Source organism: Cornus florida, unplaced genomic scaffold (assembly GCF_030987335.1).
Source record: "Cornus florida cultivar Cherokee Brave unplaced genomic scaffold, ASM3098733v1 CherokeeBrave_3.0.0_Hap2_Chr05, whole genome shotgun sequence".
Classification (NCBI taxonomy): domain Eukaryota; kingdom Viridiplantae; phylum Streptophyta; class Magnoliopsida; order Cornales; family Cornaceae; genus Cornus; species Cornus florida.
Genome location: NW_026775575.1, coordinates 54,747,650 through 54,775,452, shown reverse-complemented (window position 1 = coordinate 54,775,452; position 27,803 = coordinate 54,747,650). Strand labels below are relative to the sequence as shown.

Below are 27,803 nucleotides of genomic sequence, written 5' to 3'. Positions count from 1 at the left end.
TTGTAGACTTTGAATTAAATTGGTCCACCAAGTGTTTATGAACCTGGATTATTTAATAATTTCTCGTAGTTCTGAGTAATAGTTCTGAGTAAAAATTGGAAGGGCAATGATGTACCTTATGTTGGCATCAATTGGTTTTGGCTTGGCCATAGGCAGTTGGGACTTGGGCGGGTTAAGTGGTCGAATAGATATTGGGTTAGCCCGGCAAACCAAGTCATTGATATTCTCAACTAATCACAATACACCATGCAAAAAAAAAAAAAAAAAAAAAAAACCAAAAAAACCGCCATTCGTTATGGGTTCCTTCGGTTGTTTAGGTTGTCCAGAACAACACACTTGGGCTATATATAACGTTGGGCAATTTATAACGATAACAAATGAAATTTAACGAAAAAGAAAATATTTCACTTATTAAAACAGTATGAATTCAACTTGCATGGAAGCGTTATTACCATATTTACAATAACTTGTAATAAAATGGGCCAGACAATTTATTGTGACATACACAATAATTTGTAATTGTAATAAAATCTATGACAACCTGTTCCAAAATCGCTATACAAAGCCATCAGCAGGAACTAATGCAAGCTTTAACCCTAATTTGTATGTTAAAAATCTAAAATTTATGAAATTTTGTTCCCTTTATTTTGGGGTACTCGGGTTGGAGGAACTCTCTTTGAAACCAGTTTCAATCCCGAGAGTTTGAAGCCCACTAATTTTTTGGGCCCGATTCTAGTTGCTCGGGTTGGGTCGCGCAAGTCCAACCCCGGGTTCCTGGCTTGCTTCTTGGTTTGAAGTTTGGCTCATTATAGAATTGCAAAACAGGATTCATAATTCATTTTGAATTGCTCAACAACATATATATAATTTTTTTTTTTTTTTGAAGTGGGAACGCTTCCAACCACCACCTCCCACCACCTCTTTGGACTTATAGTTACAACGTAAACCCTAGATTTGTGTAATCATTTGTAAACCTCATATATGGGTGTTTTTTTGGCCCTACGAGAGGTAAAACTCAAGATTTATGTAGTTGATCCTATTGGGAGATTCTAAGTAGTTGAGTTTGCTACTGTCCAATGCATACTAGGTGTTTTGTGGTAATGAAAATTTGTTTTGAAAAATTCAAATATTTGTTTTGGCTACAATATCAAAACACACAATATTACCAATTTTGTAATATGGGTTTTGACAAAAAAAGCTAATATGTTATGAACTATTCCACGCTAATATCAACCGTCCCAAACATGATATGAGGCCAAATTTAAATATCAATATCAGAAAAACAATATCATAATGCATGCCAAACTGGACCTCATTTATGACAGTTGTAAACAAAATCCCCTTTGGTCTTTGCTGATAAGAGGATTTTATTCTCTTAAGAGAGTGATATTTTGAGGACAAGTCTTGACACAATAGTAAGGTTGTTTTATTGTGATTCGGAGGTCACATATTCGAAAAAAAAGGAAACAACCTTTTCGTATGAGCAGGTAAGACTGCGGGTATCTCACCCTCTCCAAATTTTCAAATAAAAGGAAGATTTACGTCGGCTGCCATTTCACAGCAGAGCTGAGTAGGTATGGATCTATTTTCTATGCTTGCAAGTCATTCATCATCCATCATAAAGTGTGTGAAAATTAAACTAGTAAATAAAATGGTACAGAAATTAGTTGAAGTGTGAATGTTTTTAATTCGAATTGGTAGAGAAGTAGAGGAAATGTTGCTATCAAAAAATAAATTTAGGGCTATAATATTCTTTTGGGCACTTGAATGCATTAGAGATTTGTTGGAAACGACAAAAATTCTCCAGAAATGATTAACCAACAAGGGATTGATGTCTGTTTTCTTTGTGGGTCGCCCCACATTTTCTTTTCACACATGTGTGCGTGTATCTACACACACATATAGAATGTCAACTAAAGTTGTGTGCCTTGGTTTTGTTCTTTTCTTTTTGTTCTTCTTCCACAAAACAAGCTTACTTTGGATGTGAGACTCAAGATTCTAATCCATTACTTATATAAATAAGAATTAGGTGTGGTTAAGGCCTCTAGTTTAATGTGTTGTATATTTGCTTATTACTTCAAAATATATATATGGATATTTTTGTATATATGTATGAGTATCATGTGCAAAATAAATTGATTATACAAAACGACAAAATATAGATGATCATTAGATAGGTGTAATTTACATGACGTTATTTGTGGTGGGCTGAGTTTGCCCTTTATTTTATTTATCAATATAGTATTTTTTTCCTCATTTTTCACTTGCCAGCCAAAGAAGTTTCACCTCAAATTCCATCACTAGTTATTAGGGGTCATCATGGATCAATTCGGTACAGACATTAAAAATAACCAATTCAATCTGCGAATTGATAAAATTTGAATCGGATCTGATTTTTGGAAAGCTTTAATTTGATCCAATTCGTAAAATATCGGATTGATTCTACGTATCTAATTTTTCTATTTGATCCAATAATATAGTCAATACATAAATTATCAATTTATCAAACATAAATTCATATATTTAAAAGTACCAATAAAAAAGAATCATGGACACATTTAACAACATAGCCCCACTTGCCCCTTTTGGAGACTCAAATTATCACAATCCATTTTGAGAGGTGAGGAGATACACAAGCCCCTTCGGGTATCAATGAATTGATTATTTCTATTTTATGAATCCGTCACCAAATTGGTAAGTCAAAAAACCGATCGAAATAATCAGATCCAACTCATGAATCAAATCAACGCTCTTACTTATGACCTATGAAGTACGAACATCCTTACGAATGAGCCGTTTATGTACCTTCGCGTCAAACACCGTCACTCATCGGACACGTGTCCGATAATTCATATACGTGTTCGTAAATAAAAATAAAAATTTATTATATTGGACACTTTTTCGACACTTTTAGACGCTTTCTAAATACTTAGACCGAATACTTTCAAATGTTTCTTACACAAACATACATGATAATCTTAAAAATAATAATATGAATACATTATAAAGTATTCAATTTTTTTCTTACGTTTTGTTACACAAACCTACCCGGTTTATGGACTGTATATATGGTAGGTTGTAGTCCTCGGTCCTTTTGTTGTTCTTGGTCAATGTCACTAATACGTTGTCGTTTATTACAATTCAAGTGGAGGACTAAATTCACTTTTGACATGGCTGTCTGTTGTCTCTCATACATTTTATGATTATTATCATGTAAGGGAATGATGGACAAATCTAGGTTTAGGTTAGGTATTGACTATAATCAACTATTGTCTCACAATCTTATTTACCTTCTGGTTCAGCAATCTGTATTGTTGGTACATTGTAATGGTCATGATTCATGAGAGATTGGGATTTTAGACCATGATTAGTGAAATTCAGAACATGAAGGTTAATTTGATTTTTTAAAATTACTATTTTCTATCATTTAGCTTTATATATGGGTAAAGTTGGGCTTATGAGCCATAATTTGATGAATATAATACATATACAATTCTGAGTGCTAGAATAGTGTTAGGCATAGTTGGGCTTATGAGCCATTTATTAAACGAATATTCGTTCTGATAAGTGAATTTGTTGAGGGATTTTTATTTGTAAAAATTGGAAAAGAATTTAATGTCAAAATAGGTTGGCAAGCAATTATCAAAATAAAAAGGGTAGAAAAGAAAATTAGATCTTTTACTTTTTGTTAAATATATTTTAGGAAAATGATTCTTGCACTCAATAGTTGCAGTGAATTGTTAAATCTACTCTTTTAATTGGTTAATTATGCAATAAATAAGAAAGTGAAGCCATCCACTTAGTTGTATTTAATATAAATAGTTAATTAAAAATTATTTGACAATTTACTGCAAGTAACAAAAAAGAATTTTATAGAATAAAGTACGAAGAATGTGTTAATGGGAAAGAAACAAAGCATGTATTAATTACAATTTCTAATGAAGAATCAACAAATACAACTCACAAACAAGCCATAACACTCTGTCCAAGCTCAAGGCCTTTGGGAATATGATTATCATCTCTACTAACTGAATCTATCATACCCCATACAAATCTTACCTAATACATTTTCATTAGCCACTATTATAACTTAAACTAAACCTACCAAATGTTTACATCTTCTTTATCTTAACAATTGAAAGGTTTTTTGTTTTTTTTTTTTTAAAAAATTAGTTACTGAAAAAAAAAAAAAAATGCTAGAAAGAAGAGAACCAACTGATATGTAGATCCTTTTATTATGAAAAATGATTGAAAGTCCGTTGGTCATCGATTTATGTGAGTGGAGTTGATGTCATTAATAACACTGACATCATGATGACATCATCTTCTACTCACGAATTAAATCGATTGAGTCCGTCGGTCATCGATTTATGTGAGTGAGGGGCTAATGCCATTAATATCTCTGACATCATGATGACATCATCTTCTATTTACATATAAAATCAGTTGAATTTGTCGAGTTATCGAACTCCTTATCATTATTCTTTCATTACATATTCTTTTTCACTATCCCTAATACTCGCTTAATCAACACTCATGTTAGCCATGAAACATCACTACTCCATTTTGAAGAAATTAAATTTTGAGGGGGGGCTGATGTCATTAATATATGTGACATCATGATGACATCATCTTCTACTCACATATAAAATTGATTGAGAGTCCGTCTCGGATTTATGTAAGTGGGGGCTGATGTCATTAATATATGTGACATCATGATGACATCATCTTCTACTCACATATAAAATCGATTAAGAGTCCGTTGTCGGTCGCCGATTTATGTGTGTGTGGACTGATGCCATTAATATCTCTACCATCAAGATGACATCATCTTCTATTCGCATATAAATCGGTTAAATTTGTCGGGTTCTCGAACTCGTTATTATTATTTTTTCATTATATATTCTCTTTCTCTATCCCTAATACTCACTTAATCAACACCCATGTTAGCCATGAAACATCACCACTCCATTTTGAAGAAATTAAATATTGAAAATAACTTATAAAATGAAAAATTAAAAATAGAGAGTTTATTAGGTGAATAACTTTTTATTCCTAATTTGTGGAACCATGGCCTTGACTTAATTAGTACAAAATTGCAACACAAAATAAAGGCGCTAGAATGGTTATAAAACGAAGGCCTACCATGTGGCTTTTGTTAACTTTATGCCAAAGGAATGAAAAGTCATAAACATTCATAATTAGTACAGTAATTATTTTTAATCATGAGGTACATCATTTCTCTCCCTCAAAAATGATATTAACAAAATTATAACCATGTCTTTGTTTTAAATAAAAAAAACTTGGAGAGTAATTAATTCATTAATTTGGACCTAAGCGAATCTTACATATGTTAATAACTTTTTTTTTTTTAAGTTTCATCATTTCAGTATTGAACCATTTAATTAAGTGTTCTTCTTATGTTTATAATGCAAAGCAAAATTCAATTTGCCCAAAGATTTAGAACTGACATTTGACATCACACTTTAAATTATATATATATATTTTTACATATACTTTAATAAAGAGAAATATGAAATCATGAGTCGAACTTTCTGTGTATCCTTTAAATTTAATTTGACATCCATGATAATATATATTTGAATTGATTGGATCGAGGGAAAAATATCCCTATAAAATAATTTTAAAGCTTCAGTGAAATAATTATAAAGTTTGTGTGAGTTTTTCTTGCCAAGTTTTGAAAATAAAAATAATAATAATAATAAAATTGGTCGCTCGCATTATCTCATGTTAATAACATATTTTTTTCAATTTGGTTATTCAACTTTGTTCTTATTTTGAAAAATGTTTTCTTCTTATTTTAAATGTCATGCCAATAATTAACCACTACAAAATATGCTAACAACTTCCACACAACAAAGTTTACCAACCACGTGGTGCACCTCCCACAACCTCAAATTTTTTGTTGAAAAGAGGAAAAATTACTCATTTCTTAATTATTATGATATTGTTATTCGCAAAAAAAAAAAAAATAGTTGGATTCATCTTATTGTGGGATTCTATCGTAACTCATGAATGACTAATGCGATAATTTCTGAGATAAACACTCTAAGAAGACAATGAGTCTAACTCATCTATTAAATGTTGTAATTTAGTGATATTTTCCTTATCTTACAAATTGAAAGATTGAAGATTTAAATTTTCATGAGAAAAAAGCAAGTAAATTACTTGTCAGGACAACAATTTTTTAAAAAAAAAAATTAAAGAAAAAGAAAAAAAACGAAAAAGTTTCAAAGTTTGTAAGGCATATGGACTTTCCAGGCCCACTACCTTTCAGTAACATACTCAATTATTGACATATTTATTTATCTATTGAATTTCAATATATTATTTGCATAGGGTAAGGTTACATATCAAGTAATCTAATGTCTTCAGACAGCTACTCATAAAGATTCTCTTGCCAGATTTTTGTTGTGAAACCTAGCAATGTTTTTGTAGTGATCCAATAATTCAATAAACATATATATATATATACACACACACACACTTAAAAGTTCTATCCAACCAACCAATTGTACTGTACTTTCAGTAAATTTTTCAATAAGACATATATTTTGTAGTTCAAAATATTTCACCCACATTATCACATAGTAGTACCATTTCCCCACATGTTTATAATTCATATATTGATCAATGTACTTTTTCTTTTTCTTTTTTTGTATGTATGCATGTATGTACAAGTTTTGGGCTTTTAGCAAGGTGTGGGATCCTCTCCAATGCACGAATGTTCTGTTGCATTTTAAAATGGAACGATGCAATATTTACGTAACATCGATGTATGCACTGGCACAATACATTTATTTTGAGTATGTAACATATTACATTGAATTACAACTTAAAAATATAACACATTTCTATATCTTTAATTTAATGTTATTGCGTGGTACTACATTCTCTATTTAATGTTATTTAATACCTGAATTTCAATATATAATGTGCATAGGGTAAGGTTACATATCAAGTAATCTTAATGTCTTCAGACAACTCATATTCTCTTGCCTGATTTTTGTTGTGAAAGCTAGCATTGTTTTTGTATTGATCCAATAATTCAATAAACATATATATATATTCACTTAAAGTCCTATCCAACCAACCAATTGAACTGTAGTTTTAGTAAATTTCTCAACAAGACATATATTTTGTAGTTCAAAATATTGCACCCACATTATCACATAGTAACCATGTCCCAACATGTTTATAATTCATTATATTCATTTTATTTTTATCTTTATTTTTATTTTTATATGCATGCATGTACAAATTTTGGACTTTTAGCAAGGTGTGGGATACTCTCCAATGCACGAATGTTCCAATGCATTGTGAAATGAAACAATACAATATTTATGCAACACTGCTGCATCAAAAATGTACACATTTTTATATCTTTGATTTAATGTTACGATGTGTAATACATTCTCAATTTAATTACATTAAATAGATGACATTGGACCAAAACTAAGTTTTTCCGCATTTAATGGGATTGGAAAAACAAACACCATTCAAATTGAAGAGGCAAGGGAGTGGTTGGGGCAATCAAAGGTGTTTGTTGTTAATGTTACCAAACATGTCCCATCTTCCCCTATGTTCACAACAATAGTTGGTGGTGGGAGAGTATGACCTAAATTTAGTAGCCTCAGGGGGTGAGGCTCCCACTTATGTACTCAGAGAATTTATTTTATTTTATTTTTTAATATTTTCTTAAAAACGAAATCATTGGATCCTTTAAACTTATGGATGCAAGGTAAACATCAAATGCAATCACCCACAAGCCACACATATCATTTAAATTTGAATGTTTTTGTACCTAGTGAGAATCGAACTCAAAATCCGAATTTACGACTCGCCCTTTGAAATCCCTTAATCATTGATAGATAGTGTGAAACCTTATAGATATTGTATACCAAAGTCCAACTCTATCGATTCAACTTTTTGTGAAAGATATTTTGGTAATTTTTACACTTATGATATTGCCTTAGTATAATGATATTTATTCATTCTAAACTCTATGTTATTATGTTTTTATCATTATAATGAAATTCCTCCACCACCTAGACTACGTGGTCTTAATTTCGTGACAATGGCTTGGGCCACCTTTGCGAGAATAAATTTTGCTAGTGGAGAAGGCTGACCAAAATCTACAACTGCTGTACATGATATAAATGGATTCAGATTGGCTAAGTCAATTATAGTTAAACTGGAATATATATATATAGTTAAACCCTTTGTAAGCCTAGTACTTTACATAAAAAGAAATTATTGAATATTTAATTTCATCACATGGAATTTCCGTACATGAATTGAATGAGCATTATAATAAAAGAGAGACAAGTAACAAAGGAGCAATGTCAATGAGTTGAATATATACATATATATATGGGGTCCATAATAATAATTAATTTTTTCTGTAAAAAAAGCCCATATAATTATTTTAGATTTCAGCTTTTATTGTGGAGTTGGTTTCAAAGTTTTCAAACCTCGTGCTATAAATAATGGTCAATACATGACTCACCAAACCGCTCACGAGAAAAGGGAATGCATGAATTATCCCCATTTGAATGCCAACCACTTTTCCGGCCACCATCTGCAAAAGGAAATGATATATATATATATATATATATATATATATATATATATATATATAAAATTATGCGTGTGTCATGATTCACAATCGCAGAATTATTTTTAGTCGCAGCGTAACAGACTCGAACGAATATGTATAAATCCAACTTTTAAAAAAGAATTACGAATTGGCCACCAACGATTGATAACAAGTTATTTTAAAATTGATTATTTGTTTTTCTTAGAGGTGTTTCAAAAATGTCTACAATCGAGTAAATAGCTCTACGAATTAAAAGATCGGATTGACTTGCCAAATGAAAAAATTTGTACAAGCTATAAGTTTCGTCACCACTTTGTGAAAAATCATTGAGTATGAATATGTTAAAAACCTGTGACTTCATCGGTGAAATAGTATTTCTTCCCTCAAAAGCATGTTTTTTTTTACTGACTCACAACGAAAATATTTTGTAACGAATATTTTGTTACGAATGACAAGATATTAAGGAATTATGCATAAGTAAAATCATAATTATGAATAAGGGCATTTTCCGTGTCATAGATTATTCAAGAATGGAAGTCCATTTACTTTATAAAAGATATCTATAAACTTATATGAAATGATTTCAGGGGATTCAAATATATAAAAGATATGCTTTAAGCTTCGCGAAGACTAGTATGCATGTTTGATTTTCTTGCCACCATGATGCTGGAAAATTCCATTGGGGACCCAATGCTTTGACTGTCTCTCAAATTCTATGTTGTTGATAAGAGTATCAATGCATCATCTCAAGATAGTACATCAACTTTATAAAAGTTAGTCCCATTTGACATTCAAGAAATGCTACAAAATCATTCCGATATTTTCTTGCTGTTAGTAAAGTAAAATATTGAGAATTTAAGTTTTAAAAAACGTAAAATAAAAATAAAAATTAATATATGAACATATCACAAAATATTTTTTGTATTGTTCTTTTGAAAACTTTAATATCTATGAAATTATGAATAATTTAAAGGAATTCAAATCTAGTAGCTTTCATTTTAATTAAACTTTTCAATATGTGGTCACAATGAAATTGTGTTATGTATCAAAGAAAAAAAGTGTAAACACGTGAGATCTAATGTAAAAGCGAGACTTTCATGGCACTGAAGTTATTACAATGTTTAGTTATAGGCATGGTTTGTAGTTGCGAGCGCAATATAACGATTCAATTCAATATCGGTATAAATCAATTAGTTCATGAATATATGTATCGGTATCAAATTTTTGAAAAAAAATTATAAACTGGCCGACAAATTTGTGGGAATCAATTGCTAACTCAGCCAGCTGCTTATCTTATTTTTCTAAATAAATACTATGTGGCGCATTTGACTATTTTGACTTGAAAGTGAAAGATCACTAAAAACACTACGAAGATCTCGACTGTTCAGAGGATAGTGTATCATCTATATATATATGTATACATCAACTTTATAAAAGGTTATTGTGACATTTCAAGATGACTTGGGTCGAACTTGCTAGTATTTATAAGGAGAATGTTTCTTACCTAATTAGACGTATTTTGCAAATTATTAGTATAAAAAATATGGAAAGTTGTTGATCTTTAATGAAAAAAATGAAGAGAGCCTTCACAACTTTTAAAGAGTAGTTAATTTTTCAAGACGGGTCATTGTGGCGTCTCACATCGCACAGATCTCCTATCTTTGTGAATGCGTTTTAAAAATTATGAATACGAAAAATATGCAAAGTAACAAAAAACGTCTGTTAATTTTTATATATATTTTTTCTTTTAATTAGTAGTTCTAAAAAAATATTATTCTTAAAGAAACTAAACCAAACACCCCCAAACTCTCCGCTCATTTCTTTCCAAATCCCCCAATTTAAAAGAACAGTCAAAACTCAAAACACTGTTTAAATAGTTTGACTATTTTTCAATTTCTTCCTAATCCTCTCATTTCTCAAACAAACAAACAAGGTTTCTAGAGGGTAAAAATCACCTTTAATAAAATAGTGTGTCATTTCTTTCGTTTTGAAATGAGTAATCCTGAAATAATTAGAATGCATCGAAAAAAATATTAAGATGCACTTTCAGTCACAAAAATAGAAGAAATGAACCATTGTACAGATGTAGAAAATCCTTGTCCGGTTTCTAGAATCTCTCATTTTCCCTCTCTTTTCTTTCCAATTCTCTCACTCCAAACAGGCTGCCAGATGTGAAAATAGGGTTTTATTAATTAATAATGCCTAGTAGGAGTCACTAGCTATACTCTCTCTCCCCCTCCCCCCATGTTTCTCTCTCTGACACAGTGTACCTAATCCACCAGTTCCCCTATTTGTTCCCTTTATTTCTTTTTTTCTCCTTCTCTCCATTTTTCTGCAAATTTGTTTTCATCCCAAACAACACTTTACCCCAAAATCATTCTTGTTTTCTTAGTGACACAGATCTAAATTCTTTGACTGCAAACCTAAGCTCCAAAGCTCACATACACACACACTATATGTATGTGTGTGTGTATAATGCTCGCGTATCCGGAGAAATTTCCAAAACCTTGATGCGATGGAGTAGCTAACTTTAGCTGAACAGGGTTTTCAGTTTCGGATCTGCAAATCTTCATGGAGTGAATTTGTGGGAAAATGCGGTTAGAACATCATGGTCTGAGTCCGGTGATTTCTTCCCCATTGACCCATTTGGAATTCCGGAGTTTCAAGCTTAGAAAGAGCTTATATGGCAAAGCCTGAGCTCAGAATTCAGAGATAAACATCATATCTGACCGGAATGTTTCAAGGTTTTCTTCTTTACCTTATAAATTTCATAGCTAAATAATGTACTGATATATATATATATATATATAAAGTTCTTGTTGAGTTTTGATTCAAACGCAAGTGGGTAGTGACAGATTTGAGTAAAACATTGATAGAAAAATTAGACATTGTCAATTGGTATCAAGAAATTATCTGTAGATGCAACTCTCTGGGAATGTATGGTGTTTTTTTTTTTTGTTCATGGTTCGTATGTCAAACTTTGTGTTGAGACTAGTGCTTGTTTGGCTGTGTGATTATGTGAAACTTTGTAATTAGATGTTAATTTTAGCAAAAGTGTGTGTGAAGATCATTTGGGTCTGAATGAGTTAGGTTGTTTGTTGTTTAAATAATCTATATTTAGTATTTGATTCAATTTGTAGTTCTCAATAGTTTCTTTTGCATAAAGCAACAAAGTTGTTTAACCACTCCAACTAATCCAAATCTTAAGTGCATTTTCAGGAAGGAATTTGCTGAACTCTCTCTCTCTCTCTGTCTCTCTCTCTCTCACACACATGGAAGAGGTTAGGCAATTAGTAAGGAATTGACTTTTCAACTCCTATCATAGTGAACTTAGGATTTGGATTATTGCAAGTTGAATGCATTCCTCTCATTTAGTTTCTGCATAAATGTGTTGATCTTGTCGAAATTCTGGATGACATGTTAGCCATCCTGGTCTAACCAACATGAATTCTGGCATAACCCTAAAATTCACTGGTGAGTCTCTGTCTCCAATATCTTTTCACCCACATTATCAAAACATAAAGTAGTTGTTTTTAGCAGTTAGCTTAAAATTGCACTTAAAGCATTTTAGTGAGCAAAAACATGTATCTCTTCATTCATCACGTTTTCCCATTTCTTATAAGAATATTTTTCCCCGCATTATGTTTACTTTCCTGGGCCTCTGAGTTAGTATAATGGCAAGCAGCCTTTATTCTTTTTCCTTTTTTTAGTGAAGAAGGTGATAAAAATAAAATAAAATAAAAATCATTCCTTGGCCTTTTTTGTTCTAAGATGCCTTATCCTCTTGCTTTTGGATATTGATTAATTTATTTTAGACATGATATGAATTGCTTTTGAGGTGGGATAGTTGAGAAATTGCCCTATAAAAAGTACTTATAAAAAGATGTCACTAACTCTGTTGTTCGGATACTTCAATTTTTTCAGCCTTGCTCTGCTAATACACAGAAATGAAACTATTTCCCTTGTTTTGGGTGTCCTTGGACATGAAAGCATGTATATAGCCTTTGTCAAGGAGTTTAACATTCCTATAGTCATAATTATTAATGTTTTCTTCCTCTTAATACAAATTTATTGCTTTGTATCTGCAAAATGATGGTGCTGCATTGTTATAGAACAAGAAGCTGAAGTCCTATTGGCAGGTGTATATATGATGATGTAATTTGTAAAAGTCGTTGCAGGTGTTTCTCTTGACTGTTACACATTGGCAAGTAAATAATTATAGGTCTTTACTTTTGGTTTGACTGTTACATATCACACGCGAGTCATACTGTACAATATTTAGGTTTTCAATGACGAAGTAAAAAGAGTCAAACCTGATAATATGAAATATTGACATACAGATTAGCATAAGAGACCGAAAGAAACAGTTCCTATTTTCAGTTTTTTGGCAAATTGAAAACCAGCTGTGAATTTCTTTCAACTTTTTACATACTTTGAAGTTATAGTTCTCCTTGAAGAGCTAAAAGATGATGTTTCTTCCTAATTTTTCTGCTGATGGCGAAGTGTCCTATGGTATGGTTTATGAATGGACATATTGATGAAGTACACTCTACATAAGAGGTCCTATGAAATATTTCTGCTTTCGGTTCTTTTTAAATACTCTGGACTAGTGCATGGACAAAACGTTGTTGCTTTCCTTTTCAAGTTGTGAATTATATGGTAATTGTTGGAACAATTCATTCTTGTGAGGGAATATGTTGCCTTTATATTCTCATTATTTTTTAGCTACATTCGTTATTTAATTCTGCTATTTTATTTTATCATCTTTTCTGAACCAGGAAACCAGCAAGACCCGTATCACTTCTACTTTCATTTGCCTCATATTGAGCAACTCCCCATGAAACTCTGCTCTAGTTTTCCATTGCTTCCTTCCATTTTTGTCATTATCACTCTTCTTCCTCTAGCTCTTGCTGATCTGTATTCAGATAAACAAGCCCTTCTGGCTTTTGCTAATGCTGTGCCCCATGGTCGGAAAGTCAACTGGAGCCCTGGTACCCCAATTTGCACATCTTGGGTAGGCATCAAATGCAATCCAAATGGTACCCGTGTGCTTGAACTTCGACTTCCTGGCGTTGGACTCACAGGTCCCATCCCTTCCGACAGTCTTGGAAAATTAGATGCGTTGAGTGTTCTCAGCCTTCGATCCAATCTCCTCAACGGAACTCTTCCTTCTGATATCACTTCCCTTCCATCGCTACACTACCTCTTCCTCCAGCATAATAACTTCTCTGGTGATGTTCCGGCCTCCTATTCTTCCCAACTCAATGTTCTGGATCTCTCATTCAATAGCTTCACAGGCAACATTCCACTAACAATCCAGAATTTGACGCAACTCACTGGATTGAATCTTCAGAACAACTCCCTTTCTGGACCCATTCCCAATTTCACCTTCCCAAGGCTCAAGCGTTTGAATTTAAGCTACAACCATCTTAATGGTTCTATCCCATCTTCCCTCCAAAATTTCCCCAACTCTTCATTTGTAGGGAATTCTTTATTATGTGGACCACCACTTAGTGCCTGCTTTCTCCCTCCACCTTCCCCTTCACCCAATTTCTTTCCACCCCCACCAAAAGTGCCTCAAAAACCGAGCTCCGGAAAGAAACTCACAAGAGCAGCTATTATTGCCATTGCAGTTGGAGGGGCTGCAGTGCTATTTATTTTGGCTCTAATCATATTCTTCTGTTGTTTGAAGAGGAAGAATAGAGAGGGCAGCAGTGTGTTGAAAGGAAAGGCTACCGGTGGTGGGAGGAGTGATAAACCAGAGGAGTTTGGGAGTGGGGTGCAAGAGCCTGAGAAGAACAAGCTAGTATTCTTTGAAGGCTGTTCGTATAATTTTGATCTTGAAGATTTGTTAAGGGCTTCAGCTGAGGTCCTAGGAAAGGGTAGTTATGGGACTGCATACAAGGCTGTCTTGGAGGAGGCTACAACGGTGGTGGTAAAACGGTTGAAAGAAGTAGGAGCAGGGAAGAAGGATTTTGATCAACAGATGGAGATTATAGGTCGAGTTGGACAACATCCCAATGTTGTGCCACTCCGCGCTTACTATTACTCTAAGGATGAGAAGCTCCTAGTTTATGATTATATCCCCAATGGCAGCTTGTCGGCAGTCTTGCATGGTATGCATACCCTTCTCATTTTTCTCCTTTAAAAAAAAAAATTTAATAAATAAATAGAAACAGTTTATAGAAGTTACCTTCTCACTTGTCAGTCGAGCATAATAATGAATTTTAAATGTTCATAAAACCCAAAACTCTTTGACACTCACTCACATGCAAACATCAAAGAGAAATTTACTTGATGAACACAAATTCAGTCATGTTGAATTGACTATTCTGATCGTAGACTACTCTGAATCGAATGCAATTACAGGAAACAGGAGTACAGGAAGAACTTCGCTAGACTGGGACTCCAGAATTAAGATCTCCCTTGGAGCTGCAAGAGGCATTGCCCATATACATTCTGTTGGTGGTGGGAAATTTACTCATGGCAACATCAGGTCCTCAAATGTGCTTCTCAACCAAGATCAAGATGGATGTGTCTCCGATTTTGGCCTGGCACCTCTTATGAACTTCCCTACTGCTCCAACTCGTTATCCAGGATACCGTGCTCCTGAGGTGATAGAAACCAAAAAGCAAACTCATAAATCAGATGTATACAGCTTTGGTGTCCTCCTACTTGAGATGTTAACTGGAAAACAACCACAACAATCACCAGGGCGTGATGAAATGGTTGATCTTCCTAGGTGGGTCCAGTCAGTTGTGAGGGAGGAATGGACAGCTGAAGTTTTTGATGTTGAGTTGATGAGGTTCCAGAACATTGAAGAAGAGATGGTGCAGATGCTGCAAATTGCCATGGCGTGTGTGGTAAGAGTTCCAGACATGAGGCCCAACATGGACGAAGTTGTTCGAATGATTGAAGAAATCCGGCAATCTGACTCGGAGAACCGGGCATCTTCAGAAGAGAACAAATCCTAGGACTCGAATGTGCAGACTCCATAATTGCATTGAATTCATTGCTCTCTGATTTCAAGCTTCCATCTATCATTTCTCAGAATTCATCTGATTCAGAAACGCAAGATTGTCTCCCAAACCATACACTGCCTAATTAGGTATCCCCAAGGAGAATCAAATCTTATGTGCATGTAAGGTGTCAAAGTGTGAATCTATCCAATTCCTATGTTTTTTCTTTAGTTATGTAGGTTCATTTTGCTCTCTTCAGGAAGGGTTTTTTTTTTTTTTTTTCATGATTTGTTCTAAGAAAGTTATTTCAAAACCAACACCATTTGATTGATGATCTTTGTATTCTTTAATTAAAAAGAGGGTTGTCTCCAGTTTTTTCTTTCACTCACCTTGTGTAGTTGGAATTCGGAAACCGTGTTAAGTTTGTGTACGTCTGTGTTAAGTTTGTGTACATCTGACCCTCCACCCCCCGCAATTGCAGAAGTATCATGCATTGAGTTGACCTATGTTACAGAAGCTGCTGTTGTTACAGGAGATGTGGCAAAGTTGAAACCAAATATTAAAAGAGAACCAAATAATTTATGGTGGGGACTTAAAAAGGAACCTACACTAGCCCAATTGCTTCAATAAAGTTTTTTTCTCAAATATTTAGATTCGGTTACGTGAAATCAGTTTTATCATTCTGCTCAACATAAATTCTGATTTATCATTATGCAATTAGATCTATGTGATGCTACGGCGATGCATTGATCAGTGCAGTTGAATTGATTGATAAAATCAGTTATATATATATATATATATATATTCAAGCACTAATCATGAATCAATTTAAGCTCAACTTGGATGAACTCGAATCAAGCTTAATTTGACGTATACTATAATTTTCAAGTTTATGAAAAAATCTTGAATTTTGTGATATGAATAGGCCCCCACCACCCAAAGTTCAATCTCTTCTGGTCCATTAAAAATTAAAATGTCCCACAATTTAGATAACAAAATTGTCGGGGCACAAATTTTATTTTTAAAGAACTAAAAGTTCTGAAATCGTACAAATTTGTTTGCTTAAATAAACTTTTTAAAAACTATTATATTAAAACTGGTTTTAAAAATATCTATTTTTAGATATTTGTCTATTATAATTCTTTAAAAATTATTTTTTGAGTGATCTTTATGATCAGTAATTTTAACTTCAGAGTAACAAGGCACGGACCCCATGTGTGTGCCGAGTGGGGGCAATTGCTGCATTGAAATTTTTTTTTTATAGTATTATACCCTAATATTTTTAGAGTTTATATATATATATATATATATATATATTATACATATACAATAATATTATTAACCACCTTTATGCTTATGGGTCAGTCCCCGAAAGCGACTTCAAAATATTCGAATTTTTTTAAGTCATCGAACCTTAATTTTTCTTGAGGCACTTATACACTTAGCCCAGTGGGTGAAAATTTAAATTTCCCTCAATATTTTTTAAATTTCTTTATTTATTTATTTATTTTTCTTAAACTTATATGACTCGTTTGAATGGCTAAAATTTCAAAAAGGCATGATAACACAATTTTCAAAACAATTTTTATAAATTTTTTTTGAGACAACCAAGAAATAAAAATAGCATCTTTCCTATCATGTTTTTAATCGTATAAGAAGAGTGTTGAATATTTCCAAAAACAAAATTATATTATAGAAGTAAACAAACTAGAAATTTTCTATTTTGGTATTTAGTAGTAGTTTTTAATAAGTAGGGTTTTTTTATTATTATTTTTTTTCTGAATTTGTAAAGATAGTTGAATTTGAACTTGATTTTTGTTTATTCCTAAACGAACATAACTTTCATTCTCATATTTCCGGTTAAAGCTATAAAAAAAATTATATTCGACCTATCAACTCTTTTAAAAATAAGAAGATCCAAACCCGGTTCAGACTCCAAATAGAGTAGTAATCCGTGGGCAACGTATAAAGGCGGTGGCGTTGATTGTACGCCAATAATGACTTCCACGAAAGTTCTTGAAACAGTAGGTCAAGTCAGTCTTCCAAATCCAAATCAAACTTAAAAAAAAAAAAAAAAAAAAAAAAAAAAAAAAAAATACTAGCATATATAGGGCTTCACAGACACAAAAAGAAAAGTAAAAAATACTAGCATATATAGGGTTTCACAGGGATTGGCTCTGCGCCTAATTTCTCTCGCTCTGGAATCTTGGTCCGATCGCCCAATTCAATAAATCGCTTTCAAATCCCTCTCTCCCTCTTAAGGTCTCCTCTCTTTGTCTCTATATATTTGTGTATATGTGGTTTGGATGAATTCTAGTTTTTCGATGGGTGAAGAATTGATCAGATCTTGACTTTTGTGGTGTAATTATTGAGTTTTTGTATATTTGGCTAACGATCTAAGAATGATATAGGTTTAGTACTTATGGCGTCAAAACGGATCTTGAAGGAGCTCAAGGATTTGCAGAAGGATCCTCCTACATCATGCAGTGCCGGTATGCTGTTTGTACCCTTACTATTATTATGGATTCATACACATATTGTTATGTATGTGTGTCCATATATCATGTACATATATTTTTTAATGTTTATGGTGAATCCTTGCAAGTACTTCAATTTTTGGCTAAAAATTGGTTACCTGTTGGTGCTGGTTCAACATAGTTCCTATTCCTTGCATATTGTTTGGATTAACATAGTTCCTATTCCTTGCATATTGTTAGGAAGTAAAGCGATTTTTTCTTCAAGTTCGTGTTCCTTTTTAAGGATATTAAACAGATAGGTGGAGAACGTTTGGATAACATCCATTGAATATTCATTGATAAATTGCAGTTTATGATTATTACTCTTGTAAAAGGACCCAACAAGAAAACTGATTACTGGGATTTAGTACTATGACTAGTTAGGCTGGAGTAAATAATCTAGATCTAAATTATGACTAGTTATGCTCAAGGGAGTAAATAATTTAGATCTAAATTAAGATGCTATATGAAAAAACTGAATAGTTGAATTTTAAATCTTAAAGTTGATGGTTGAATTTGTGAGATTTTATTTCTTTTTGAGGGTAAATTTTTCAAGTTTAAAAAGACTTTTATCTGGTAAGTGAACTTCTCTTCACTTAAAATTTTGACTCTTGTAAGTGGAAGTTTTTTTTAAAGTTACACTAAAATTGTATTATCAGAACACTTGATTGGAAAGACGATAATGGAAATTGTTTGTGGTGTGGAAACCTTTTTTTTTTTTTTTTTCTTTTCTGTTATACTGTCTCCTCGATTGGTGAACCGTGGATCATGCTGCTAACCAGATACCAATAACCCCATGTGGTGCATTGTAGGGAATATCCACTCCCATTGTATCTTTTTTAATATTTTCTCACCATGTTTAATATTTTACTGCTTGGGAATCATGATTGGTGTACTCAGACCAAAGTTTTTTATTTTTATTTTTTTTCCTTGTAGTTACTTGGACCAAAGTTCCTCAAACATAACCCCTCAAATTGAGGTCATTAGAACTAACTACTGAAAAAATTTACGTCCGAGTTATTGGGAATCATGATTTGTGTACACAGCGTGTCATGCTTTTTGCTAGTTGCATATGAATTATCATTGCGTGTGTTTTTGGTGGTGTTGTGGTGGGTTGGGGGAATGCAACATGAGATGTCGTCGGTGGAATTGTTGTTTATCATTATTATTCTTTTTTCATGAAATCTGATTACCGTTTCCTCTGCTACCCTGCTTATTGTTCTGTTATCTTCCTCTAAACTTGTATGAATGCTTAATTCATTTTTACAGGTCCTGTGGCTGAAGATATGTTCCACTGGCAAGCAACAATCATGGGCCCTACTGATAGTCCATATTCTGGAGGCGTATTTCTAGTTTCTATTCATTTTCCTCCTGATTATCCATTTAAGCCCCCTAAGGTATATTTTCCTTTCTGCTTGTTGGAGTCAAAATCTTATATAATTTGCATTAGTTCTCTATTATGACATTGTCTTCTCTAAAATTGGAGTTTTTCCATTAATTGCACCATCGTTTATATAGTTACATTAGAATGTCTATTTTATTCTTTTATTAAGGGAAAAAATTCCATTGTCTTACCATTAGTTTAGGAGCAACATAATTGGTTGTCATTGTCTTAATGAAGAATAAGCAATAGATAACATGCAAATAAGACTATTGATCTATCAAAAAAAATTTGTTTGCTGCTTTTTGACACTTTTATTTGATAGATATGTTTTGGGGGAAAGGGTATTCAATGTCATATTTCTAGAAGCCTTTGTCTAATAGTATTGAAGCAGAAACAAAAAGGTTGTAACTGTGATGTCAGAAAGACATTTATGATTGAGAATGCTAAAGAGAAACTTCGAGAAGCTAAGCATGAGAATGTGGGTTTGAATTTTGGGAGTAGCATTTTGTGCAATTGCTGCCAAAGGTTAGGTTTGATCACCCTCGTTTAACCATGTCAACACTAAGCGTTGGCTCTATATCATTCGATTCATTCGTATGGTTGCATGTAATGATGGATTGAAAAGAGGATGAGACAAAATTTAGTAGGTTGGCAAAAACTTAAATTACTAGGTAGGGCTTTTGGAGGTGAGGCAATCAACATGATGTGAGATATGCATGTAAGGGTAGGCTCAGTAGGCAGATGCATTGAGACCGAGAAAAGGGGGGAGGGAGTTGGATATATGGTGTTAATATGCTATCTGCATATTATTCTTGAGGGATGGAGGAAGAAAATATTATGGATTATCTGCTTTATCTCAAACCCCCCTACCCCTCCCTCGCCCAAAGAAAAACACCAAATAATATATAATACTTATTAAATAAATAGGATGATGAAAAGAAAGATTGAGTAAATAAATTATATTCTTCCGAGTGCGGTAATTTTCTTTTTATGCGTGTTTGGATGAATAGACTGAAAATGGAAACTTTACAGAAATGTTTCATAGTATCATGCCCATTACTGCGTGCATGTCTTATATCTAATTCTAGTGTAACATGTTCAAGTGCTGGTGCCCAACTTTTGGTTTGTTAAGTTCCGAAGTAGCCGATTCTTGTATGTTCTTGTAGCTTTTTTATCATCTTGTTCATTGCTTTGGAGATTTGAAAGGCTGACCTTGTGAATTGTACAGGTCGCATTTAGGACTAAGGTCTTCCACCCAAACATTAACAGTAATGGAAGCATCTGTCTTGACATTCTGAAAGAACAATGGAGCCCGGCATTAACCATATCTAAGGTTTGTCTCTTTATATCGCTGTTTCTGAAGTTCAGATCCCTTTTGTGCATGTTTTGTATTTGAAATTACATGAACTCTGAGATTTGTGTGATTGTAGTACGTAGGTTGAACCAACTGCACACATGAAATTTGAGATGTGGTACATCATACTGCTCATGTTATGAAATTTTGAATAATATTTTAGTGCAGGCACATGCCAGTCGTCACCTTATGGTCAATACTTTTTCCATAACACTGTTCTTACCACTTGCATGAGAGATTTATTTTGATAAATTACTTACATTAGGATTTATAAAAATAAGAATAAAGCACATTTGCTCTTGTTCCTGCTATCATCAGGACTTAAAATTTGAAATATCCCTGGTCTTTGGATTTTGCCAAACTCTAAGCCTTGTTAAACATTGGTTTTTACTTCTAAGCTGAGGTGTTCTTGTTTGTGTCTGTCAGTGTGTTCAGGACTGAATTGAGATCCTGGGTTTTACTTCGAGATGGGGCTCCTTGTTTTTTGTCTCTTTCGATACCCTAAGAACACAACTGTGAAGTAACTTTTTAAGTTTTAGTCAAAAAGATGGTGTCTACAAAACTTGGAGGGAGAGTTGTTAGTTGCTAGTCTTGGAATTGAAAGAAGAACTGAGAAAGGAAAAAGGAGAATGGGATGGTATTGGAACAAGAAAAAAAAAAAAAAAAAAAAAAAAGAAGAAAAAACACTAAAATAAGTTTCACTGCCATTACTACTCCCCCAACCTGACATTACGCCACATCTTACTAGAAGTCAGTTCTGCGACCACTTTAGTCGACAACTAGTACAATTTTACCCTCTCTTTTATCAGGAGCAGTGGAATGCCCCCAGCACCCAAAAATTACTGCTGCTGCAACTATTAGTAGCAGCACCACCATCACATTAACCCCCATTGACATCATGCCACCTTTGTTTACAAATACAGATATACTACCATCTGTTGTCTCTGGTGACACCACCTCTAGCAGCTCACACTAATTTAAAACTGTGTCCGACATACACAACCATTCTAGTACTATTTACTGCTAAAGATTATGTGTGTGTTGAAGTAACCTCAAATATTGACTTGTTTGCTTTTGATGGATTTCTTAAGACATTATTTATTTTTAAAAATTGTGTTTGATATTTGTAAGTCTGTAAATCCGAGAGGAGATGTTGCTTTTACTGGTTGTTAAAGCTAAATGAGCTCCATGTGTCAGGTGTTGCTGTCTATCTGTTCCCTTTTGACGGACCCCAACCCAGATGATCCGCTCGTGCCAGAAATCGCTCATATGTACAAGACCGACAAGGCCAAATATGAAGGCACCGCCCGCAGCTGGACACAGAAGTATGCCATGGGATGATTGCAGAAAAAATCCCTCTGGCAGTTTCTGAAGAAAAAAGAAATCCTCGAGTGAGAATAAAATTTGTTGAAAGAACAAATTTGTCAAGTAACCTAATTTATTTTCTAGTATATTTCTTTTTTCTTCTTCCAAACTTAAGCTTGCAAGGAAGGAATACCTTAATTTGTGAATATTAATTTTTAGTCACCAGAAGGGAAAAGATGTGTTGTCTAATGATGCTTTTTTATTTATTTTATTTGTTCCCCTTCTTTTCAAGTGAATGGTGAATCAGTCTATTCTATAAGTATTCCTTCATAACCAAGGCTGGCAATGTGGGCGTGAGTAGTGTGCGCGCGTTTCTTGTCAATTCTATGTTTTTTTTGTGTGATGTATGTATCTTATTAAAAGTAGGGTGTATTTGTTTATGATCGAAAGGGATATTCTATCGATAAAATGAGAGAAAATCAGTTAATTAGGAAAAATACGTGGTGGTGGTGGTGGTTATACACATTCTCATCAGAAGCCAAAGGTGTTCTATTCGTAACATTTTGAATCACAAATTTTCTTTGTGCTATGCTTGCACGCAATTCACTGCTTAAGAAAGAGCCATGATCTATCTATTTCACGCAGTCTCTCTCTCCACACGCACCAAAATTCTCTCACACACTAACATTGGTTGCTCTGGAATTGGGAATGGGATAGGCCCAACAACATTTTCATTTACACGAATTGGTAACTCTCAACAGCGATCGATGCTCGGATTAACGCCCACTCATGATGTCTGATATTTTTGGGTTTGATTGGATACAAAGATATTCCATATGTCGTTAGATCTAGTGAATGTGTAGGGTCTCCATGTGTACGACATTAGCATGTTTTTTTTTTCCGGAAATTTACTAGAGTTTGGATGGTTGTGTTGTCAGAATCAAATAAAAAAATTAAGAAAAATGTCTCTCGCTAATTTAACAATCGACGTTTTTTTTATTATTCGACTTTTGGTTGCATTAATTATTGTACAAGAGGTTTTTTACAAGCTGTAGAGGCCTTCGAGTATGATAAAGCTCTTACATGCTTGGACCAATTAAGCCAATCACTCAACATTATGGGTGGTTTAATTTGATCACACTTTCAAGTGGATCTGTCTTAATCGGTGACATGATGTAGCTTATGAATTTACGTAAAAAAAATTTTTTTTAATGAAGAATTAATCACGATGATATACAGTTTCAACTTTCCAATGGTTTGTGAATTCTGAATGCGTGTAATTTAGAATGACTTTAATGACTTATGAAGTAGGTTTACAAAGTCAGCCCTAATAACAATGATTTTTTACTTATTTATTTTCTATTATTGTACTACAAATATTATTATTACCTTAGATGTGTAAACAATTACAGTACTTGTACTTGGTTATTAATATTAATATGATTTTTGTTCAAATAATATATCTCTTTAATGAAAGATTGGGGTGGGTTGGGTTTTTAATATGGAAATGAATGTTGTGTGGCCTTGATTTACCTACTTTGAGAATATAAAATAAAAACAAAAAAAAAATATCGCTTGGTTGACAAGCAATGAGTCTAATCCAGCTTTGGAAAAATACTAATTGCTCACGTGGTGTCTCTCTTTAACTTTGCTGCTTCTTCAAGACAACAACCAACTCTCTCTTACTTTTCAACCTTTTAATTAATTGCCCTTTTTTTCCTCCAAATTATTGGACCTATACTATATATATATATAGAGAGAGAGAGAGAGAGAGAGAGAAATACACACCCAATTGTCTATGTGCGAACTTCCCTCACCGTACAATTTGTGAAAAATTATTTATTATAACCGTTGCAACAATGACTTGATGCAACATCGCTTATAAATATTTTACCAAAGCACATATATTAGTATTTTTCTTCTATCTTAGGTTTATTTTATTTTGATAAAGTATTTATACTCATTTATTGCACCATGTTATCGTTCGGCACCAAAACACTGACATCCGTTGGAACTTGGATCATGAATGTAGTGGTGAGTCTCACCACATATAAGGGCTGGGATTACCAGGGGTACCATATCCCAGGGTATTCCTTCGGGAGATACCACTAGGCTAGTTTACAATTCTTGGTATAATTAATATTTTTAATCGTACAATAATTATGAATCTGAGTTCTTTTGAATATAAAAAATAGAAAAATTAAATAAAATTTATTTAACTGACTTCAAATAATTGGAGGAAAAAAAAACCACTCTAATGAGTTAACTTGACTAACAAATTAATAGGAGTGAGGGCTTGAAATGGCTTCTGCTTTTAGTGGGCTCAGTTGCCAAAAATATCAATGTGGTTATCAAGAACATGGCATTCAAAATCAAGTCATTGTTAGAAGAATATTAGGTTGACAGTGACTTTGATGGGTAAATTGTAGTTGTAGATCTGCCAGAATTTGAAACCTTTTTATGTGGAATTTCAATTCTAACATGTTTGCAAGCCTAATTCTTCCTCCCTTCTATTTGATTGGAGTAGAAATTGATTTTTTATTTTTTATTTTTTTATTTTTTTTTTTTTAACATAGACAGGAAAAACACTTATTAGGTATTCTTTTTTGCCCACACTAACAGTGGAGGTTTGTAATATTAATGGAGAATAAAATTGAGAATTTTCAAAGGGTTGTCATTGCCCCGGTATCATACTTTCGGGATATTTAATACTTTCTCTAAATGCTCGGGTCATTCCAACCCTTGAATGTTGTGGGGCCTACCATCACATCTACGATTCAAAGACCGCTATTACTCCTCGGATATTTAATACCTTCTCAACATAGGAGTCTCTTCTTGGCTGAGTGGGCAAATCTTGTATAGAGTGAAAGGAAATGATTATAAATTATCCATTAAGAATTCCCTCATCTCCTCTATAAAAAAGGAGAGGTTATACCATTGGACAAATAGTTCATATATTCTGTTAAATATAAAAGAGAAAAATTATATATTGTATTGGTGTGTTGATATATAGTGGTTTATATAGGTGACCATGGTGTGTTGATATATAGCGGTTTATATATGTGACCAAATGTGTGGAAAGTAAAAAACGTAAACCTATATGGTAAACCTATACATGGTTAGAATATATTATACAATATAGTAATAATATATTCTAACCGTCCCCTCAAAATCAAGATGGATTGAATAAACTACCTTGAGTTTGGAAATAATTAAGATCTTGAAAGCGACACTGTTGACTGTGTTTGATATTGCTACGATATGCACTACTGCTGGCACAACTGTTAATGTGTCTTGAAGGCTAATTGGGTGGCCAAATAACGTTTTTGCTGATTATGAACTTGAGACTAAAGGTTGAGTGTGGAAGTAGAAGTTTGAAGGTTGATCGTCGAAGGTTGATCGGTGCCGCCGAGGATTGACGCCGAGGATGTGCTAATGGTATTAATGTGTTAAATAAAGAAAAAAACTGTGTATTGTATTAATGTGTTTGAGATATAAGATACACAAGAATTTATATAGGTGACAAGACGTGTAGAAAGTAAAAAACTTAAATCATATATGATAAACTTATTCATAATTAGAATATGTGAGAATATATTCTATAATATAATAATAATATATTCTATAACATATTCTAATATATTCAAAGACCTCTCCGTATCCAACTTGGTTCTCAAAAATGAGTCAAATTCCAATAAATATAACTTTTGATTAACATGATCCATTTGAGAATAATTCGAATAAAATCCAGTGCATTATGCTTTTTGTACGGTAGTGAAGAGAACTGTTCTCAACCCTCTAAAATGTTTCAATCCACGTGGTTATATGCTTGCAGATACAGTAAAGTGAAATGACCAAATAAAGCAAAACAACACACCAAAAAGAATTCCATCTTTGGGAGAAATTATTCCTTTTTTGTTTTTATTCTATCTTTTTTTTTTTTTTTTTTTTTTTAATATTTACTATAGTTCAATCCTTATCCAAATGGCAAGTTGCCACTTGAACTAGACACACCATGAAAACATAATCTGTGTCATATACATCATTCATAAATAAATGGAATTGTACCATATATATATATAGTAACTTATAATTTTTATTTTTGTAAAAACATGAAAATTGTTATGTGACAATTTTATCTAATTTTCTTCGATCTTAATTTCAAAACACTGATTTCATTTTATCAAAAATAGTATAAAAATAATTAAATCAAATTTAAGTTAAAAAAACACGGTTTGCTTAAAATTTAATTAGACTGATTATTTCAGTAAAAATCAATCAAACCTTTATCAACTTTAGACTGTTTTTGTTTTTTTTAATTTACAAATAGGTAAAGATTATGAAAATTCAAAAGAACCCGATTTTTATTATATGTTAAATAAAAAATGACTTTTCCACAAATTCTCTTATTTTTTGATAATTTAACTTTCTTAAAAGCAACCAAAATTACATTGCTGGAAACTAGGAATGCATTGTGAATTGAGATGTTAACCCAAAATATAAAATCTTATGTTGCATTTGGTGTGTAAGAACGGAATAGAATGCAATTGGAAATAGAATGAGAATGGATTCTCATTCTATTGTTTGATTATAAATATGAGATGTATATGAATGAAATAATAATAATCATTTATATTGTTTGGTTGGACCAATTTAAAATTTAGAAGAAAATATATTTCAAATTGAGTTTTTCAAAATATCCATCTTAGTAATAAATAAATTAAATTAACAAAATTAATTTCTTTTATAATTTTAAAAAAATAAATGGTGGTAGTGGTGGCGGTGACGGAAGGTGGTGGCGATGGTGGAAATTGGTTAAAGGTGGTGACAATGGTGGAAGGTGGTGGCGGTGGCAGTGATGGAAGGTGGTGGCAGTGGAGGTGGTGGTGGAATGTGATATCGGATGGAATGCGGTGGCAATGGTGGTGGAAGGCGGTGGCGATGAAAGGCGGTGACCGTGGTAGTGGTGAAAGGCGGTGGTGTAAAGTGGTGGGGGTGGAGAAAGGCGGTGGTGGTGGCAGTGGTGGAAGGTAGCGGTGGAGAAAGGCAATGGCGACGCTGGTGGTGAAAGGTGGTTGCGGCAAATAGAAGGCAGTGTTGCTGGTGAAAGACAGTGGTGGTGGACGGTGGTGAAAGTCAGTGGCGGCTGTGGCGGTGGTGGTGGAGGAAAGCGGTGGACGATAATAAAAGTCGGTGGCAGTGGTGACAGTGGTGGTAGTGGAAAGCGGTGGTGGTGGAGGTGAAGGGCAAAGGTGATTGTGGTGGAAGATAATGGTGATTTTTGGACTTAGAAAATGAGGGTTTTTTGAAAAGTTGAGTTTTTTAAAAAAAATTACTTAGGAATGGAATGGTCATTTCATACGTTTAGTTGTCAATGAAATAGTCATTCTCACTTTAAATTACATATCAAATAAATAAATGATTGAAATAGACATTCTATTTCATTATATTCATGAATACCAAACGCAATATTAAATTGTAAGATTAACTTAACCCAACCTTCACCTAGAGGCTAAAACTTTCATTCAGGCGCAACTCATGTCCCACGTTTTTTTTAACTAGGGTTGAAAATTTTGTTGATCTCATGTTCACCTTAGAATAGGTTGCTCATACAAATTTTAAAAAATAATACTAAAACAATCTGAAAGTTGAATACAAACTATTC

General features: G+C 33.1%; 2 protein-coding genes across 2 annotated transcripts; both read left to right on the top strand.

The window, feature by feature from the left end:
* The first annotated feature begins 10,836 nt into the window (after positions 1 to 10,836).
* On the top strand, positions 10,837 to 15,963 carry LOC132306504 (probable inactive receptor kinase At5g58300). Its single transcript, XM_059803911.1, has 3 exons — positions 10,837 to 11,364; positions 13,399 to 14,736; positions 14,990 to 15,963. The coding sequence occupies exons 1-3, from the start codon at positions 11,355 to 11,357 to the stop codon at positions 15,592 to 15,594; spliced, it is 1,953 nt and encodes a 650-aa protein (XP_059659894.1). The 5' UTR covers positions 10,837 to 11,354; the 3' UTR covers positions 15,595 to 15,963.
* Positions 15,964 to 17,684: 1,721 nt separating this feature from the next.
* On the top strand, positions 17,685 to 22,429 carry LOC132306505 (ubiquitin-conjugating enzyme E2-17 kDa-like). Its single transcript, XM_059803912.1, has 5 exons — positions 17,685 to 17,841; positions 17,991 to 18,071; positions 19,365 to 19,492; positions 20,708 to 20,812; positions 22,031 to 22,429. The coding sequence occupies exons 2-5, from the start codon at positions 18,002 to 18,004 to the stop codon at positions 22,172 to 22,174; spliced, it is 447 nt and encodes a 148-aa protein (XP_059659895.1). The 5' UTR covers positions 17,685 to 17,841; positions 17,991 to 18,001; the 3' UTR covers positions 22,175 to 22,429.
* Positions 22,430 to 27,803: the final 5,374 nt, after the last annotated feature.